Raw genomic sequence first — 18879 nt, 5'->3', positions numbered from 1 at the left:
TCATGTTTTTCAAAGGCGTTCATTGGTTTGGATAGTCTATGCAGTGGTGGACACCTCCTTAAACAAGGACATGGCTACTTCATGTTTACTGCCTATCTAAACAAACTAGATCTGTCTGATGAAAAACTGTGAACTAGTGTTGGGGAACAACCTTAACAACGCAACTTTTACAACGCACTACCATTACAACAAAACTGTTACAACGCGAGTGCATTGACAACGCAGGACATTACAACGCAAGTCTTTACATCGACTTGCACTAAATGGCGTGCTAACATTAAAAATAGTGTAGTTTACAATCCCAACACCTTCCCTACTGTTACGTGGACTGGAGATGGAATAGTAAATTACACTTTTTTAATGTTAGCACACCATCTAGTGCAAGTCGATGTAAAGACTTGCGTTGTAATGTCCTGCGTTGTCAATGCACTCGCGTTGTAAAACTTTCGTTGTAACAGCATGCGTTGTAACAGCATGCGTTGTAACGTCATACATCCACTAGTGTTGGATTAACATTTAAGGCTATCATTCTGACCTTAATAAGGAATCCTTTGGAATTATTAGACTTTTAAGCTATGCATAAGGCTTCTCCTCAGAAGACCACCGAGTGTCAATGGTGGGTGTAGGCTGAGCTCTGAAGTAGGTTGTCACCTTTGGAGAGTGAATTTAATTTTTTGAGTGTTCCCTACTGGTTCAGTAGGTGGGACTGCTGCAGTCAACAGTGCACTGCCTGGTTATGGGGTAGCCGCTGGGTATCCCTTCGAAAGCAACGGGAGAGGAGCAAGAGTCTTCCTAGCTGGGCCTTGGAGTCTGTGTGGATGTAGAGTTGTTGATTTGCCAGGAAAATATATATGTATATATTTGTGTGTGTTTTTACCTGCAGTCTGTCCGGAGCAATATATTGGAGTCTGCTGAGAAATGGGGTTAGAATGGCAGCCTGAATCCCTCCCAAAGCACTTTAGCAGACTGCAGGGGATTTCCAAGAGCTAAGCAAGTGCTTCCCTTCGCCTCTGGACGTCATGAATTTGGAGAGTGTGTAAACCCATCACTTGAAAAGTACTATGGTAGGCCTGGCCTGTTGGCTACATGGAGCATAACAATCCAGGGCTAGATTTAGCAGTGTGTCACGGAACACAGCTCAGCAGCCAAAAATTCTGCACTGCATTGTGGGACTGGTAGGCAGCAGGAGAGCTCCATATCTACAGAGAGACTGCACTCTCGTCCTCTCTATTTCGGCGCCTATGCAGAATTTGGTGTTGTGAGCCAATGCACACACCTTGGTGCCATAGTGCAAGAGTTTGAGTGTGAGTCTAGCATTGGTTTTGTACTGGAAGGGTTCCCTTCAATCAATCAATCAGGGGTGTGTAATGCTTCGCTACTCACCCGTGAGGGTCTCAAGGTGCTAGGATGGGGGGGTGGCTAGGGTAATCTGAAGAGCCAGATCTTGAGGTCCATCCTGAACTGGAGCAGTGTAGATCTTTGCCGGAGGTGGAGGGGGAGGTTGTTCCAGGTCTTAGCTGTGAGGTAGGAGAAGGACTTTCCTCCCGTTCTGGTTTTGTGGATGCATGGGATGGTGTCTAGAGAGAGGTCGGCTGATCAGAGGTTTCTCTTGGGTGCGTGGAAGGAAAGACGGTTGTTTAGGTATGCTGGTCCGATTTTGTGAAGGGTCTTGTATGCATGAGTGAGGAGCTTGAAGGTATTCTTCTTTCGATGGGGAGCCAGTGGAGATTGCAGAGGTGTTGGGTGATGTGGATGTGATGGGGGATTTCTAGGATCAGTCTGGCTGCAGCGTTCTGGATGATCTGGAGCTTGCGAAGAAGTTTCTTGTTGATTCCAGCATAGAGAGCGTTGCCATAGTTCAGTCTGCTGCTGATGAGTGTGTGCGTGACCATTTTTCTGGATTCGGATGGGATCCATCTGAACGTTTTTTGGAGAATGCAGAGGGTGTTGAAGCAGGCCTAGAATACGGCATTGATCTGGCGGTTCATCTTGAACGATGAGTCTAGTGTGATGCCTAGGTTTTGTGCGTGGTCCGTCGGGGTGGGGGGGGTTCTGAAGGCCGGAGCCACCAGGTGTTGTCCCATGCAGAGGGGGTGGAGCCAATGATGAGGACTTCTGTTTTCTCAGAGTTGAGTTTCAGGCAGCTCTTCTTCGTCCAGGTGGCGACAGCTTTCATCCCGTCTTGGAAGTTGTGCTTAGTGATGTTGGGTTCTATGGTGAGGAAGAGGGTGAGCTGGCTGCTGTCGGCACAGGAGACTATGTTGAGCCTGTGGTTTCTGATGATGATTATGAGGGGGGCATGTAGATGTTGAAGAGGCTGGGGCTGAAGGACAATCCCTGGGGCACTCCACATCTGGTCTCCATTGGTTCCGAGAGGTAGGGCAGTAGTCGGACTCGCTGAGTTCTGACTGTGAGAAATTAGCATATCCAGTCGAGGGCCTTTCCGCGGATGCTGGCGCCATGGAGTCTGGTGGCTAGTGTCTGGTGGGAGACGGTGTCGAAGGCAGCTGAGAGGTCTAGGAGGATGAGTGTTGGCCGTGGTGAAGTAGGGAGCGGATGTTGTCGGTGACGGCATGTAGGGCGGTCTCGGTGCTTTGGTTGCTGTGGAATCTGGATTAGGAGATGTTCAGGATGTTGCTCAGTTCAATGAAGTTTGCTAGCTGGGTGTTGATGGCCTTTACGATGACCTTGGCTGCGAATGGGAGCCGGGAGAGGGGCTTGACGTTCTTGAGGTACATCGGGTCTGTGGAGGGTTTCTTCCGGAGGGGGTTGACTTTGGCGTGTTTCCAGTCATCAGGGACTGTGGCAGTTTTGAGGAAGCAGTTGAAAATACTATGCCTATACAAGTTTTAAAACTTTTCCTACTTTTTATGTGTGCTGTACAGTGCAGTACACATGCAAAGCCGGAAATGAAAGGAGAAATGGAATAATTTCTCCTTTTAACGCCTGCTGTCAAATGGTGTTAATTGTTGATGTAAAACCCTGTCTCGGATGTTTGGTAGGTGGGGTTTTGCATCAAAAACCATGGGTGGTTGCATGGGAAAGCCCATGTAACGCCCTCTTGATGCTGAGTAACGCAAAGCTGGACGTTGCGTCACTTTTAGGCAATTTCCAGCAGAAAATAAGTTTTGCGATGGAAAGTAAATAGCAAGAACATTTTTTGTGCTGGTTTGCGTCACCTTTGTGATGTACACACAGTGTAAAATGTTAGTAAATCTGCCCTGAAGTCTCCCAATGTGGTACTCGCATATTTAGCTTCGTGAAGATTAAAAAGGAAAACCAGGTCTCCTTAGCAATTCTATACAGCAGTGAGAAACTGTTCTCCTGAAGTAGGATATCTCGACTTGTGCTGGTCCATTAAGTAAATCTAAACCTCATACCAAATCAGAAATTTTTTCCCAGATCAACCCCTTACAACAGTAAAGTTGAATATTCATAAATGCCTAACACTGCTTAAGCCTCCATGTCGGAGTAGTGATCTTGTGGGAAGGTACTGGACCCTGGGTAGACTCCTACTTTTGTCCCGATAGCAGCCTCCTCCATGAGAGACGATGGCTACCTGACTTAGGAACCGAGATCCCACAGGACAAGGTTTTTGGCACCTGGTTTTAAGTACACTACCCGGATTAGCGTGGGAGAAAACATCTTTTAGGTACCCACAGATCACACATTCCGGGTGCTTGCACTTGTAGGAAATGTAGCTTCTGTGATGAGGCCACACGTTTCAAGGGCTATATGTGCATAACGGGGATGTTTTAAGCCTACATTATAATGTGTGCAAAGGGTCATTGCTGATCTCCATGTGTGCGTGGGTGTGCATGTGGCGGGACATATGTGTTCCTCATGTGATTCATGCTTGCTATGAGACTTAGTCAGATGAATGCTCTGAAGTTGAACGTTTCACAGTCTAAGTTGAATTCTTACTAAGAGTAACAAGTCATGCAATAAGTAAACAGAGCCCTCTATGTTGTCTGTGTTTAATTTGTGCCAGTGATTTCCAGTACTCAGGACCGGCACTTATTTGTAAACACCGGCACATATTTATGAGAAACCACCACATTATGGTGCAGTGTTTGTGTTTTTAAGTAACATTCATTAGTGAAGCATAAAGCTATTTGATGTATGCTAGAAAATTATAAAAATGACGTGGGTTATGCCTGCTGCAGTGGACCAGTAAGTCGAAGGCGTGCCTAAGGCAAGCCCGTCTGCGCCCGTCCGCGACAGGCCGGGACCCGGGGCCATAATCCCTGTCCCTCTCCCCGGCCTTCTACGGCCATTGAGCAATTGCTCTATCTCCTATTCAGGGAATGAGCTAAGAAACCTGAACACTGCGGACTCTCACACACAAGCATTATGTGCTAAACTGGAACCCTCACGCTTCATGGGACCAGTTAGCTGTGGGAACTGTCACTGGCTGAGCAACCCCGGGCACTGCCCCTTTAATCCCGGCACCGCAGAAATAACTCTAAAATGCATCTATCTCAACGTTAGGTCCCTCCCCAAACATGCAACGGAATTATGGGACATTTTAGAAAATGACCAACCAGACCTAGCTTTCATTACGGAGACCTGGCTAGATAACCACAATACTCCGGATATTGCCACGGCCCTTCCAGAGAATTATAAAATTCTTAATATGAATAGGAAGAAAAAGAAGGGTGGAGGGGTTGCAGTGCTGTTTAAAGTCACATTTTCTTGCAAACAAGAAACAATTATTCAGGCTAGTACCCACGAGGTTATGGCATTTTCCTTATCCTCCAACACCACCATCCTACTCGGGGGAATTGTCATTTATAATCCTGTACCTCTGAATTTAATACTCATCTCCTGGCTCAAGTTATGCCAATCTGTCTCCAGAATAAAAACATACTACTCGTAGGGGATTTCAATATCCACTACGATGATAGCAATAATCCTCTTACTAAACAACTAATGGAAAATATGGAGATATTGCAGTTATCTCAGAGAATTGACCAACCAACTCATCAGGCCGGACACATTCTCGACTTGATTTTCTCCAATATTAACCCCATCTCCATCTCAGGGATAAAACCATTGCCTTGGACAGATCATTCTTTGGTCGAATTCGATATACAATTATCAGCCAAAAACACTAAGCCCTCCTATCAAACAGCAATTCACAAAAGAAGTTATGCTAACTTCAAGGCCGAAACTTTTATGGAACATTTTGTACATCACCCTATAGGGGAAATAAGTGTTGACGAAGCAACGGATAGATTGCAGGACCACATCGCAATGGCTCTTGAGCATTGCTCTCGACAGCGTCGGAATCCTAAACCCAGGCGTAATATGTCAGAAAAATGGTACGGCCAGGAATTAAAGCTACTTAAAAGGAATTGCACCAGGCTTGAGCATAAATGGAGGCTAACAAAATCCCAAGAGACTAGGTCAATGTACAAAGAAGCACTGTCGCACTATACCAAAGCCATCAGGAAGGCAAAAAAGGACTACTTCTCCCATAGGATTCTAGAGAATAAAGACTCCTCCAAAGAACTCTTTAAAATAGTTAAGGAGCTATGTAGCCCGTCTAGTCTATCATCTGATTTGATTCCTTCACAAATTAGTTGCGACAAAATGAGCAACTTCTTTTGTGAAAAGATAGACAAGATCTACTCTTCCTTCCCTAATTCTGAGGCGGGACCCCTTATAGAACATGAGCCACCCACTTCCCAAGCCCTCTGCACTAGCTTTGGTCCATTTTCCGAAGAGGAAGTGGGCAATACAATGCTAGAAATTACATCTGGCTCTCCCTTGGACCCTTGCCCCCATCACATTTTCCGAAAAATTATTCCCTTCATCTGCCCTGCAGTAACTCAAGTACTGAATCACTCGTTAGAAGTAGCTGAATTTCCATGCAGCTGGAAGAATGCCATAGTCATCCCCCTCTTAAAAAAAGCAGGCCTAGATATTAACAACCCGGCCAACTATAGACCCATCTCCCAGCTTCCCTACTTGTCGAAAGTCCTGGAAAAACTGGTCAACAGAAAACTGGTCAGTTTTCTCGAGACTAATAACTTACTAGACAGCACGCAAACAGGTTTTAGGGCTAACAATAGCACGGAAACAACTCTCCTGGCCGTGCTTGACAACATCAGAATGCTTGTGGACCAGGGGAAAACAGTTGCCCTAATCTTGTTGGACCTCTCGGCGGCATTCGATACCGTCCCACACAAATTGCTCCTGGAGACACTAGCCACCAGAGGCATTAGGGACAGAGCATTGGGATGGCTGCGATCCTTCCTATTGGAAAGATCTCAATCGGTGCATTTGGGCAAGTTCTCATCCCCCCCCCGGACCATCAAATACGGGGTCCCGCAGGGGGCCTCGCTAAGCCCTACTCTGTTTAACGTTTTCGTGTCTTCCCTGGCCGGAATTGGCAGAAAATGGGGTGTTGAAATCTGCTCCTATGCGGATGACACCCAACTTACGGTAGTCCTGGATGAGAAGACCAATTCCAAGGACAGACTTAGGAGCTGTCTCTCTGATTTGGCTGAATGGATGCATAAGCACTACCTTAGGCTGAATGCAGACAAATCAGAGATATTGCTGTTTGGAGGCCACACGCAACTGTGGAATGACACCTGGTGGCCTGAAGCACTGGGCATCCCCCCCGCCCCTACATTAACAGCAAGGAACCTTGGGATAACGATCGACACATCCCTTTCCATGAAAACTCATGTAGCCGCTATATGCGGCAAAGGCTTCGCGATTCTGAAGATGCTCAAAAGAGTCTTTCCTTGGATTCCTTTAGAATGTAGAAGGATCCTAATTCAGTCTCTCTTGATGAGCAGACTGGATTATGGAAACTCTCTGTTCGTTGGCATGGCGGAGTACCTGTTCACCAAGCTACAAATACTTCAGAACGCAGCAGCCAAGGCTATCTGCATGAAAAGGAAATTTGACTCGGCCACAAACTGTCTGCGGGATCTACACTGGCTTCCGATGAAGCAAAGAGCAATTTTTAAAATGTTGTGCATCACTCATAGAGCACTTCAGGAGACAGGCCCCCTTATCCTTAGAAACAGGATCAGGTTCTACATTCCCACTAGATACCTCCGTTCACAAATCGCGGCGCTAGCCAGCATACCCCGGGTAAAGAAAGCCAGAATGGGTGAACGAGCCTTTTCCTACGTTGCCGCAAGGAAGTGGAATGAACTTCCCGTGGCCCTTCGACTTACAGAGGATCACCTGGCATTCAGGAAACAACTAAAAACTTTCCTTTTCCCTGACTATGACTAAATACACCTAACTATGCCCACTGCATCCATACTGTAGCAATCGCAGCGCCGTGATATCACTCAGGATGATTGTTAGCGCTTTATAAGTAACCTAAATAAATAAATAAATACTGTAAGCCCTGGCACTTAACTTTTTACAAATTAAGCACTGTATATTGTGAGTCTGGTGGTTTCCAAGTTAATCAGTTTCTGAATTCTCCAAAGGCAAAAGCACTCCATTGATCAGTCTGTGAGAACCAAAGATTAATCATGTTTGGAGCATACTCAGTGTCCCACAGTTCGTTTGTCTATTATTTTGTGAAACCTTCTCTTGTTTAGCATGCGGATGTCGTCATTCCCTGTTCTGCCCATGTTGAAAGAGACAAACATCCATCATCCATCCATGCAGTTCGTTTTTCACGCTGGCATACTTATGAAATTTTCTTCAACCTTGCAAAGCGAGAAAACCACTGAAATCTATTTAAAGTAAAAATTCACACAATAGATTGGGGTAATAATTTGCCAAAACAAAGTATAGTAATTGCCAGAAAAAATGACAAATAGAACAACCAAAATGTGTTAGCATAATAAAGGTATCCCAGCAAAAACACGTCTTTTAATCTGTGCGTAACATGGAGAATTTTGCAAACCTAGCGCCAGATTTATAAAGGTTTTGCCTCACCCTTGTGCCATGAAACGATGATGCAAAACCTAGGTGAGATTCATCAAGCCAAACCGAGGCCAGCTTGCATGGCGCTACATGGCTTGATAAATCTGGAGTAATCATTGCCTTGCGTTACCTTTCCCCAGGGAGGCGTTTCATGGGTGGAGCGTGGGTGTAACCATACATCCACCTATGGATTTTGGTGCATTCCCAGACTTACCATTAGTGGTAGACCTGGAAATGCGACAAAATGCCACGCCTCCTTTCTGCAGTACACGTAGAGAGAGGGAAATGCCTCTGGGGATTTTTTTTTGTATCCGAAGGTGTCCCTTCCTGTAAAAAACACGATCCTGTCTACAACACAGGCAGCCTTGCACCATCGCGCAAGGCTGCCTGCGTTGGTGCTAGGCAGCCAAAAGTGTGTCCGCGCTAGGAAAGGACAGGAATGTGATGTATAATGTTAAATACGCCAAATTCCTACCCTTTACCTTGCAAGGTGGCTTGTTGTGTTGCGTAAACATATGATAAATATGGGCCCTGGTGTATCGGTGATCGAATCCTAACCCTACAAAATATCCCCACAAAAATGTCTTCCTTTGAGTACCACATTACTTATTTGTGTACAGACCGACTAGGACCAGAAATCGACATTACGGGCCGAGTAAGCCCTACTCCTATATTAGTTTTTCAATTCCCATTACTGATAAGGTCCTCATTGCAGTCCTATATTAAGCGTCTGTAGACAGATACTACCACTCCCACCACCTTAGCTCTGTTTCCTGCTTGCTCCCTTTAGGAGCACAGCATCCATACTTATTGCTGAAGTACATTACATTTGCTTGAAGGATGTAACTTAGTCTGTACTATGAACTGAAAAAAATGTCAGTTTGGTGCACTTTATTCCACTTCTGCAGCCTCTAGTTGAAGGCCTCCCTGATGTTCCTTCTGACACCTCAAAGGACGGGCACAGTTGATCATTCACTCTGTCCTCCTCTATACCTCATCCATGTTGGACACAGCACCAGTCGTGGCTGGCACTGCTCACAGGTGGGGGGGTGGGCGCGAAGGGTCGCGGGTGGGGGGATGCACGGGGAGTCACTGGTAAATATTTATTTTAAATAAATTAACTTACCTTCCTTTCCGCAGGATCCCACGTCTTCTCGTCTGCTCCTGCTGTCCTGCCTCCAAGAGGAACTGGAAGCAGGCAGCCAGGCTCACTCCAGACCCTCCCCAAAGCCGATCACAAAGCTGCATTGTGATTGGTCGGGACGCCGCCCAGCCAGGGGCTAATGGGGTGGTCATGTTCTCCATGTAGGCTGCTATGCAGCATGCATAGCGAAAGGGCAGAGTACGCATGACTGGTATGGTCGGGCCGACCAAACCAGTTATACGCACTCAGGAGAGTGCAAGGCACTCCTCCCCTGCCCTGCTCAAAGAACAGAGCAGCCCCGATGCAAATGTCTGCACGCAATGCACAAAAGGAAACATAAAATAGTAATCACTTTTAGTAGTGGGGCGACGCTCCTCCGCTCTAGTGGAGGAGCCGCCCTGCACAGCAGCCCAACTTAAGTATATGATATAGATTGCTCTTTCTTATTGGTGTTGAATTTGTTAATCTAGCGCCATTTATACTTCCTAGTTACCTTAAAGTGTACCACTCCAGCGTCTGATGCCCAAAAATAAAATGTTCTTAGGTCTATAAAGCATTATTGTGCAGTACTAATGACTTCAAGAAACAAACACCGACAATTTACTTTTTTCCTGTTACAGATTGCGGAAGGGATGGCCTACATCGAGAAAAAGAACTACATACATCGAGACCTTCGGGCTGCAAATGTTCTGGTTTCAGATTCCTTGATGTGTAAAATTGCTGATTTTGGTCTGGCCAGAGTGATCGAAGACAACGAATACACCGCCAGAGAAGGTAGGCGCAAAGGCTTGATGCTACAACTCTTTGTAACTCTGCAGTTTCCCCTCACCGAGTGCAACAAATGAAGGACTCTGCATCTCATTCTCGGGCACCTAACTGTGCCTCTTCGTGGCCATGATTTTCTCTCCTAACATCTGTCGCATTTACCATGAATCTGTTACGTTTGTTACTACATGTTGGAAGGTTGAAGGGTTTTTCCAATCCTAGTTTTTCCTACTTATATAGAGATTTACAATGGTTTACTTCCGGTTTTAGAATTTCTAAAACAATCATCCAGTCCAGTGCTCTACTTCCTGAAGGCCTCCCATTGAACACTGCTTTTCCAGTAGTTAAGATCCAAGATTTAGAATTACATCAACAAAAACAAATCAGAGCTCTCAAGCTGACTCATGGCAAGTAGGTAACCAATGCGGCCATTTATTTTTGTCTGCATTCTAGTACTTGTAGTTAGTTTTCTATTATAAATGCTAGAGAGTCATTGAAACATAATCCACATTTGTAAAGCCCGAACAATCACCCGTAAGGGTCTCTAGGCGCTGGGGGCCGTCGGGAAGATTAAGCAAGCTATTGCCCAGAGTCACATGGTGATGGGCTAATCTGCCGCCGGCGCCGGGGATCGAACCGTGATCCCCAGATTCCGGAGTCAGTCGCCCTGGCCGCGGCGCCACACCTCTGAATGAATAAGCTACTCAAGCCAGACATAAGACAACTACAAATCACTCTCCCCCTGCATGTATGTGAAGCTTAGCTCATTTGAAACATTGTCAAGGTACGGTGTATGTAATGGCCTTTCTAAGGTGCTGCACAAATCCAGTTCTAGATAAAGAAAGGGCAGCACATATCAATAGAGCTGGCATGGAAGCTACTACAGATGATAGGCTGGCATAAAGCTACTAAATATGAGCCCCGACTACCTAGCAACATTACATTGGAGGCACTACATTGTAGCTACCTCTACATTGTAAGTACCACTACTTAGGATGCCACTATATCAAATATGAAAAGTTCAATTTAAATTCAAGGTTATTTAACTTAAGCGAGGAATTTTTGGTAAACGTAAATTGAAGGCTACAATTGGCCTTAGGGGAAGGTTAAAGTTTATATAACTTAATTAAAATAAAAGTAAATTGAGTATGATTAGGATGCATTGGGGATAGATTAATGTTATTTATTCATTTTAATTTATTTAAAGAGCAGGATTTGGGCTTTTTTTAGTGTTATGTTAAGGTTGATTTGATATCATTTAATTGAAATAAAAATATTTAAAGAATGGGGTTAGGTGCTTCATTAGTATTAGGTTAATAGTACTTACATCTGTTGTAAGGTGAGAGCTTTGTAAAGATTAATTATATGATTTTAATAGAATTTAATAAATTAAACTTTAATGTATGGTTACGTTTACTATTACAGTTAATGCAATGGAATTAAAGTAGCTGTAAAATATATTTTAAACTTACCTTGTAGATAGAGCAGTAGGTTAAGAAAGCGGACCCTGAGTTTTTAACACAGGGCCAGATGTGCAAAACCATTTTGTGTTTGTAAGCGCTGTGATTCCCAAAATCACATCACAGGTTTTGAAAATGGAAAAAGGTCTCTAACAATGTATTAAGTATGAAGGCTTTTCCAACTCGCAAATAGAGGGTGTAGCTTGTCCGCAAGATTCGGGGGTGAAAGCTTCAGATTTTCCAACAACCTCGCTGGCATGTAATGTTAAGAAATATTGTACGACAAGCAGAGTGCATGAGAGGGGCCTAAGGAGCAGTGGAAAGGAAGAAGAAAGCGGGTTGGTAGGAGTACTAAGAGAAACACTTTGCTGTAAAATAACCAACATTTTTTAGGACTTTCAAACCAGAGAGAGTGTATATCCATTTTTGTCTGTGCATGTAAAACTACCTGGTGAAATCAGACTGACATTTCACCGTGCCCGACTGGCAGCACCTGTACCCAACTATACATCAGAAAATACATATTTAGGGTGGCGTAACACCCTAATCAGCCCCCCAAAGCTATTTCCTTGCTTTCAAAATTGGTTTAGTGTCCCATACCGAATCACAATCAAGAAGGGGCGTAAAAGGGATGTTCCTTACTAATTTTCATTTGGTATGGCATATGTTAATGGTTTGAGACCGCAGTTGTGCATGCAAACCATTGAACAGTGACAGACACCTCAAAAGAATTAGTAACAGATTCACCAAGTGAAGCAGTCACCTAAGAACACCTTCCCTGTTTGGGAGTTGTGCATGCTCCCCCAATATCTTACCAAATGGTCAACTTTGTTTTGGGATTGCAAACACAGGGATGGTGGTCTGCTGTTACTTCCAGGCTACTATCTATGCATTTGTAGCCAATCGTGGACAGTTGCAAATAGTGACTTGCCTACTTATTATAAGTTAAACATGTAATTCTGTGACCCTCTGCACCAGGAGATTTTGCAGCGTGACCGGTTAGTACATAGGCTGCAAAACCCTTTGTGACCTGTCTCTCCATACAGTCGGCCCATATAAACCTATATCAGTAAAAGCCTCAGAACCATACGGGCAGCACTGGTAGCTCCAGTGAACAGGGCCACATATGGGGGGGCCACCAATGGTTAGCCCTGGTAGATACCACTAAGAAAATCTTACTTTCTTAGGGTGTGCAATTTGGAGATGCAAACTGGCCTAAGAATGGTGTGAACTATCCTATACCAAAAACTGTAAGGGTGACCTGTTTGCCCACCACATTCCATAGGAGTCTATCCGTCAATATATTTTGTAATTAAACCCTTTGTATGTGCAATTGGTGTACTGAAGACTCGATTGCCTCTCACCGATGCTTGCCTGTTGTTTCTGAATTTAAGCCCACCCATTCCATCTAAATGATCATCTGAATAGAGATAAACTCAAGTTTATTTCAACAGGGACCACATATTACTAAGATTATTTGTAATGCTCCTGAATCAACCCCAGAGGGGTATCCCAGAACAGCAAAAAGAACACAGGCATTTGACTGGGATACTAAAATAGTTCGGTTTTGAGTAATTTTCTAAAGCTACGATGAAGAGTACATTCACGTAAGTGGATAGGAAGTTTGTTCCAATAAGAAGGGTCCAGAAATTAAAAAGCTCTGCCTCCGGTGCAAGTTTTCTTAATTTGTGGGACCATAGGTCATGACTTGTTCACTGATCTTAAAGACCTTCCTGGTCGATGAGGAATGAGTTTCTCCATGAGATATCTGGGTCCCTTGCCATTAAGCCAGTTGTTCATTAGTTTGTTTGAAAGACAGTTTGGGGGGACCGGGGGGGGGAGTGGTGGGGATAGATAACAGGACACCAAGTGTAACATGGGGCAAGGGACTGAAGCAGGCGAGGTGATTTTGTGCAATGGGTATGTTTTTCACCCTGGAGTTCTAAGTGACATCATAGACAACCTGTAGGATCACTCTCATTGTCTACTCCATGTTACTCAGAACCCCTTTGGGAAAATCATACCCATTATTCACTGTTACCCATCTGTAATTCTGTATATTTCCACCACCGAGGAGTTATGGATGACATCACTGGCAATGATAGTAAAGTTCAAGCTTTCCATGATTTCCCTTTGATACCCGCGGAGGAAAATATTTGCGTGTTGATACTAACCCAGTTTACGTTACAGTTCGAGGTAAATAAAAAGCACTGCAAATGGAGCATTTTTCTATTCCTTCATAGGCTAATGCTTTATTAAATAAAAATATAGCATATCTATGCCCCAAAGTTATATGAATCTATGAGTAGACATAGAGAAATAAGAATGTATAAAGCTGGGAATTCCCACTTGAACACCACAGTGAACATTCTTATATTCAAATGCAAAAAGAACAATTGATGGACTGAACATTGATCTATGTCAAACATTCACCTCCATTATAGAGATATCGTTTTTTGCTCCCCACGCCATTCTAGTTTGAACCCAGCCATATGCAAATGAGCTTTAACCCTGCTTCACATTGGAACAGTCCAGCCCAAACTGCCAGGCCAGGTCCTCCCTGGACAGAAAAGAAGCATCCGTGAGCCGGTTTTGGGGCATCACCCCTCCTCAGCCCGGCTAGCTTGACCCCAGTGGCATGGAGACCATGGGACCCACGTCTGAGCATACCTGTCCCACTCGGGATGGCGAATGCAAAGAGCAATTGATGGACGGAACGCTGAACAATGTCAAAAATTCACCCCCAGTACTTATGTGCAGTCAGTGCTGCTTCTAATTGGACAAAGCTCTGACGTGCACTCTTAGATAAATGTAAGCTTCACAGAACTGTGCATGTGTACATTCTAGTGCACCTTCTGCCCCTGAGAAAGCGAGTGAATTTGATTTTCACAGGGACATTGTAACAGAACAAGGATACATCGACCTTTCCCAACATTTTCTCAGTCATTTGCCCCAGATTCAGCTGGAGTGCCTGGCAAATGGTGAATTTTGAAAAATGAGTTAGGCCAATCTATTGATTTATTGTACTGCATGACCACTGCAGGTGGCTGTGGACAATCTTAGATTTAAAGGCCAAAGATAGCTACTGGTACAGTACATATAATCCACGGTAAGCCGTTTTATCCCGTGTTCTCTTTCACAGAAACATCTTGTTTTGGTCATTGATGGTTCCCAGCAGCCCTTTCCCTAAAGTATATTTTTGGAACATTCTAGACTTTTTTAATCCAAACGCATCTTACATTTCTTTTGCAGTTCTACACGTCTTAAGTGTTGCTGTGCTTTACCATGCTCGGGCAGTATGTGCATTATGCGAGGTGGACCATTCTTGCTCAAAATGTCCCTAGAGAAAACTCTTACTTCAGTAATGTGGTGCAGCATAATAATAATATTTCACCACAAACAGAGGGTACTTCTGACTTTGTCTCGCTTAGCGCTTCTTTTAAGTGATTGTAAATTCCGACGTTCATGGATGTAAACATTTTTTTACTTTGCCAAACAAGTTTTTTTTAATGTTTTGTTGTAGGTGCCAAATTTCCAATCAAGTGGACAGCCCCAGAGGCCATCAACTTTGGCTCATTTACCATCAAGTCTGACGTCTGGTCGTTTGGAGTCCTCCTGTATGAAATAATCACCTATGGGAAGATCCCCTATCCAGGTAGGGCGAACTGATTCAAGCTGTGTTGCATAAAACACGTTTTTACACTTTAAAGGAGTATCGTTTCTTATTGACTCTCTTTCCCTCCTTCTGTTGCTGTTTATCTGTGGCTCAAATATGTTCCGATTGGTTATGCATTTGAAGTGGCTATTTTGTGAGGACTGAAGGTGTTCACATTTTGTCCTGTCAAAGACTCGTGTTTTCAAAAGTGTTATTTTACTTGTTCAACCTTAAGGTCTAGCCCTGCTTCAAGCATTATGTGAGCAAGGTTTACTGAGTGTGGCTCGTGAGCACCACGTCTGACTTGCACCTATAACGGTAAGGGATTTGTCATTACAAGGTCACCGAATATCGGCCTGGTCACTCCTCCCTTCTACCCTGTAGTTACAATACTGTGGCTACCACTAATTCCTGTTGGGTGGGGGGAGGGGGAGTTAATGGAGGATTATGGATTGAGCTGTGAGTTATTACAGACCTTGTCATTTCAACAGGGCCGGCAACGGATACTATTGGCACATTCGGAATTCAAGGGCAACTTATAGTGAGTTGTTAGAGGGGATGCCATTGATAATGGTTTTAGAAGAGTAAACTGAATACTGTTATTTGCTCAAGTTGATTAACAATTGACTAAGACAAGCCAGGCGACTTGGAAAAAAAAGTGTAACAAACACTTGAAATTAAAAAATGGAGAGTAGAGGAACAAAATGCATATCATGCACCAAAAAAAGTGAATAAATCCTGAGGAAAAAAAATGAAAACAAAAAAATTAAGCAACAATGTGCAATATAGAAAGATTAAGAGCTACCTCTCAGGTGAGCGCAGCTACAGTGAGTCTTTCAGGTTTCGATATTGTGGAAAGTCTCAAGGTCACTGTGAAAAAGATCATTAAAGCAATTCTTTCATCTATGTCTACATTAATACAAAAAGGTGTGACGTGGAGGGGAGGAAGGTGAAGCTCATTTCAGATACCAAAGAAAACGAGCATTAGCAAAACGAATGGGTCTCGGCAGTGCCCAAGCTATTGGCGTTGTCAATGTGAATGTCGTATAGCCATGTTGTGTAGCAGCCCATCAGTTCAGCATGAATGAAAGTCACGGAAAAAGTCACTATGACGCAGGCAAGAGAAGGATGCGGCAGTAATCGCCAAAACTACACAAAATGAAAAATGCCATAGGCTAGCTCAATTACGTGGCTTACGTAAAAATATTTAAAACACACCAATGTCGAAACTAATTGCATCCTTGACGGAGGTACGGATACCATCCAATAGGACTCATACTTGCTAATATCTCGTAATATCCAGTCATGGCATGTATTAGACAGCTACTGCACATGTAAAGAGACAATCGTTGACTGCTCAGCATGGATACTGTAAAGAAAGTGCCTGCGCTTTGTACCAGGAGTATCTGAGAGGTATATTTTTGGGGATATCTGCAGAGATACCATCCACTAGTACCAGCACTTTACATCTGAGCTTCTCTCAAATAATGGAACATCACAGGGGCATTTTGGCAGTGCTGCTGAGCCTTTAAAGAGACAGTCACGGGCTGTTAATGGTCAGCTGAACTGTAAAACACATAGTGGAATAGTGCAGGCATTATTCAGTACGACTGTTCGGCTGTACACACAAGTAAAAAGAACAGATGATGGACAGAATGCTGAACAAATCAAACATTAAACCCCAGTGACACACAGGGCAGAGCTGACACGTTGTTTCCATTTCAAGTTGTGGCTTTATGCCCCCCGATTCAGTGTCTCATTTGGTAGTTAACTCCAAAATGGCTGGAGGAAGCCAGACAATGTCACATAAACACAGGGCAATGTTTAGACTCATGTCAGTATCTGTCTGCACTGCAGAATCGGGTGATGTGGCAGAGATGCCAGTGATGTGAACAGGGCACAGTGTTCTGGACAGATAACATTACAAAGTGCACTTTGGAGTCGCAGAGGGGAGGATAATGGCGTCATGAGGGAGGACATTGATCTCCAACGCTCATCCAAGGGGTGCAGTTGTGACTGCCGTCAGGACTGAGCTGGGGCAAAAGAGTCAGAAGGGGGTTTCGTTCAAACAAACCAAAGTGGAGGGACTAGATTTGTGGGGTATATGGGTCTGCACGGACCCCATGTCCCCAGGAATCACACTGCAGCACACAGCCTGGAGGGGAATTTAAGTGGAGGGACCCCTGATGGTAGGTGGTCCTCACTCGTACAACAGCTGCCACTATAATCAAATATTCTCTCTCCCTTCTGCTAAGGAGGACCTCCCTTGCATCCCTCTGCCACAGAAGGGATGAAATAAAGCTATGGGGATAGGGGCAGGTGGGAGGGGGAAGAAGCAAGAAAGAAGCAACCAGGAAGAGGCAGATGGGAGAATGGAAAATAGCAACGAGAATGGGGGCAGGTGGGAGGGGGAAACAACCTTTACATCACGGGTTTTACTCCACAATACAATCACAACGCGGTTGTTACAACGACCGCGTTGTAACTATGCAGTGCCATTACTATGCAAGTCATTACATCGACTTGCAGTAGATGGCGCTCTAACATAAGGAATAGTATAGTTTACTATTCCAACACCTTCCCTACTGTTACGTAGGCTGGAGTTGGAATAGTTAATTATACATTTCTAATGTTACGGCGCCATCTACTGCAAGTCGATGTAATGACTTGCGCAGTAATGGCATTGCGTGGTAACAACGCGGTCGTTGTAACAAGCTCGTTGTGATTGTATTGAGGAGGAAAATCCGTGTTGTTAAGGTATATATTCGGTGGGAGGGAGCGAGTGAAAATCCCTTCACCATTGAACATGCACAAGAGGAGGAGTGGCCTCTGTTGAAGAGGATCTCGGTTTGCAGGGTTGATGTGGAAAGAGTGAGATCTCGACTGAGGAGGCCAAATTATCAATAGCCTATTCAGTGAGGAATCATAGGAAAAGAAGGAAGAAAACATCTCGCAATCAGCAGCATTGAAGGGAAGAGAAGATAGAAATACCATACCTCCAATAAATTGGAATTATAAAGTTAAGGCTCCTGATATCAATTGGATTTTGAAGTCCTTAGAGAATGTAGCTGAGGCACCCTTGGAAAAAGACATAAATCAGTTATCACTATTATCAGGAATAGTCTAGACATCTTGAGACTCTCCAATAACTGCACTTGTACCAGTGCATCTAGCCAGCAGTTAAAATGATAGATGCTCATTAGCCACTCCTGTATTTTTACTGGACTCTGTCACATTATGGGATTGTGAAGTTGAGCAGCCTTTATTTGAGGCTTCAGTCTTAGCGCCAAGGCATTTATAGAAACATTAAAGATTGTGTAGCCACATTAGCCAATTTTCTTTGAAACAAATTTGCAAGCCAATGCTTCTTTATCTTTGAGGTTTCCTCTGCCCATAACCGATTTTTATATTTTGTTTCTGACCTACCAGTAGGCGATCAACCATATGCAAGTCAGTACTGTGCCAGCCAAAAAGAATAGTTCATCCCCAATTGCTAGAATAAGATCCTCATTACAGTAACACAACCAACCCTAGCACTGGTGCAGCAAAATTTGTAGGGGCCCCCTGCAAAGTGCATAGACTATTCCCCTACGCTTCAGACCCTGTCAGGAGCTCTCGGGGCCACCCGTGCACAATGACGGAGGGGGCCTCCTGGAGCTCCAGGACTGTCACTGAACCCTAGGTCTGTGTAAAAAAAAAAAAAGCCTCAGAAGTGAAGTTTAACTAGAGTCCCTAGGCATGACAAGCTTAGGCTCCAACCATAGCATGGTGTTGCGTTCAAAGCATATGTCTACAGAGAAAAGAAAGTGCTAAAAGGACTTGCTTGTGTCAGTGCTTTGAAGTCATATTATGAACTGTAATTGCCACTGTTTAGTGCTTCATTCATAGGGATACAAAAAGTGCACTGGAATAGATACGGTTAATTGTAACCATATTGACTAATTGCC

General features: G+C 44.2%; 1 protein-coding gene across 2 annotated transcripts in view; it reads left to right on the top strand.

Annotated features, from left to right (window-relative positions):
* Positions 1-18879, top strand: part of LYN (LYN proto-oncogene, Src family tyrosine kinase) — a 308727-nt gene that overhangs the window by 287919 nt on the left and 1929 nt on the right. For both annotated transcript variants that reach the window (XM_085605606.1, XM_085605607.1), the window contains exons 11-12: positions 9673-9826; positions 14801-14932. In XM_085605606.1, the coding sequence (XP_085461732.1) occupies positions 9673-9826; positions 14801-14932 (286 nt within the window). The remainder of the gene's footprint in view (positions 1-9672; positions 9827-14800; positions 14933-18879) is intronic.

This window comes from Triturus cristatus, chromosome 5_1 (assembly GCF_964204655.1).
Source record: "Triturus cristatus chromosome 5_1, aTriCri1.1, whole genome shotgun sequence".
In the NCBI taxonomy this organism is placed as follows: domain Eukaryota; kingdom Metazoa; phylum Chordata; class Amphibia; order Caudata; family Salamandridae; genus Triturus; species Triturus cristatus.
This window is presented reverse-complemented; position numbering and strand designations above follow the sequence as displayed.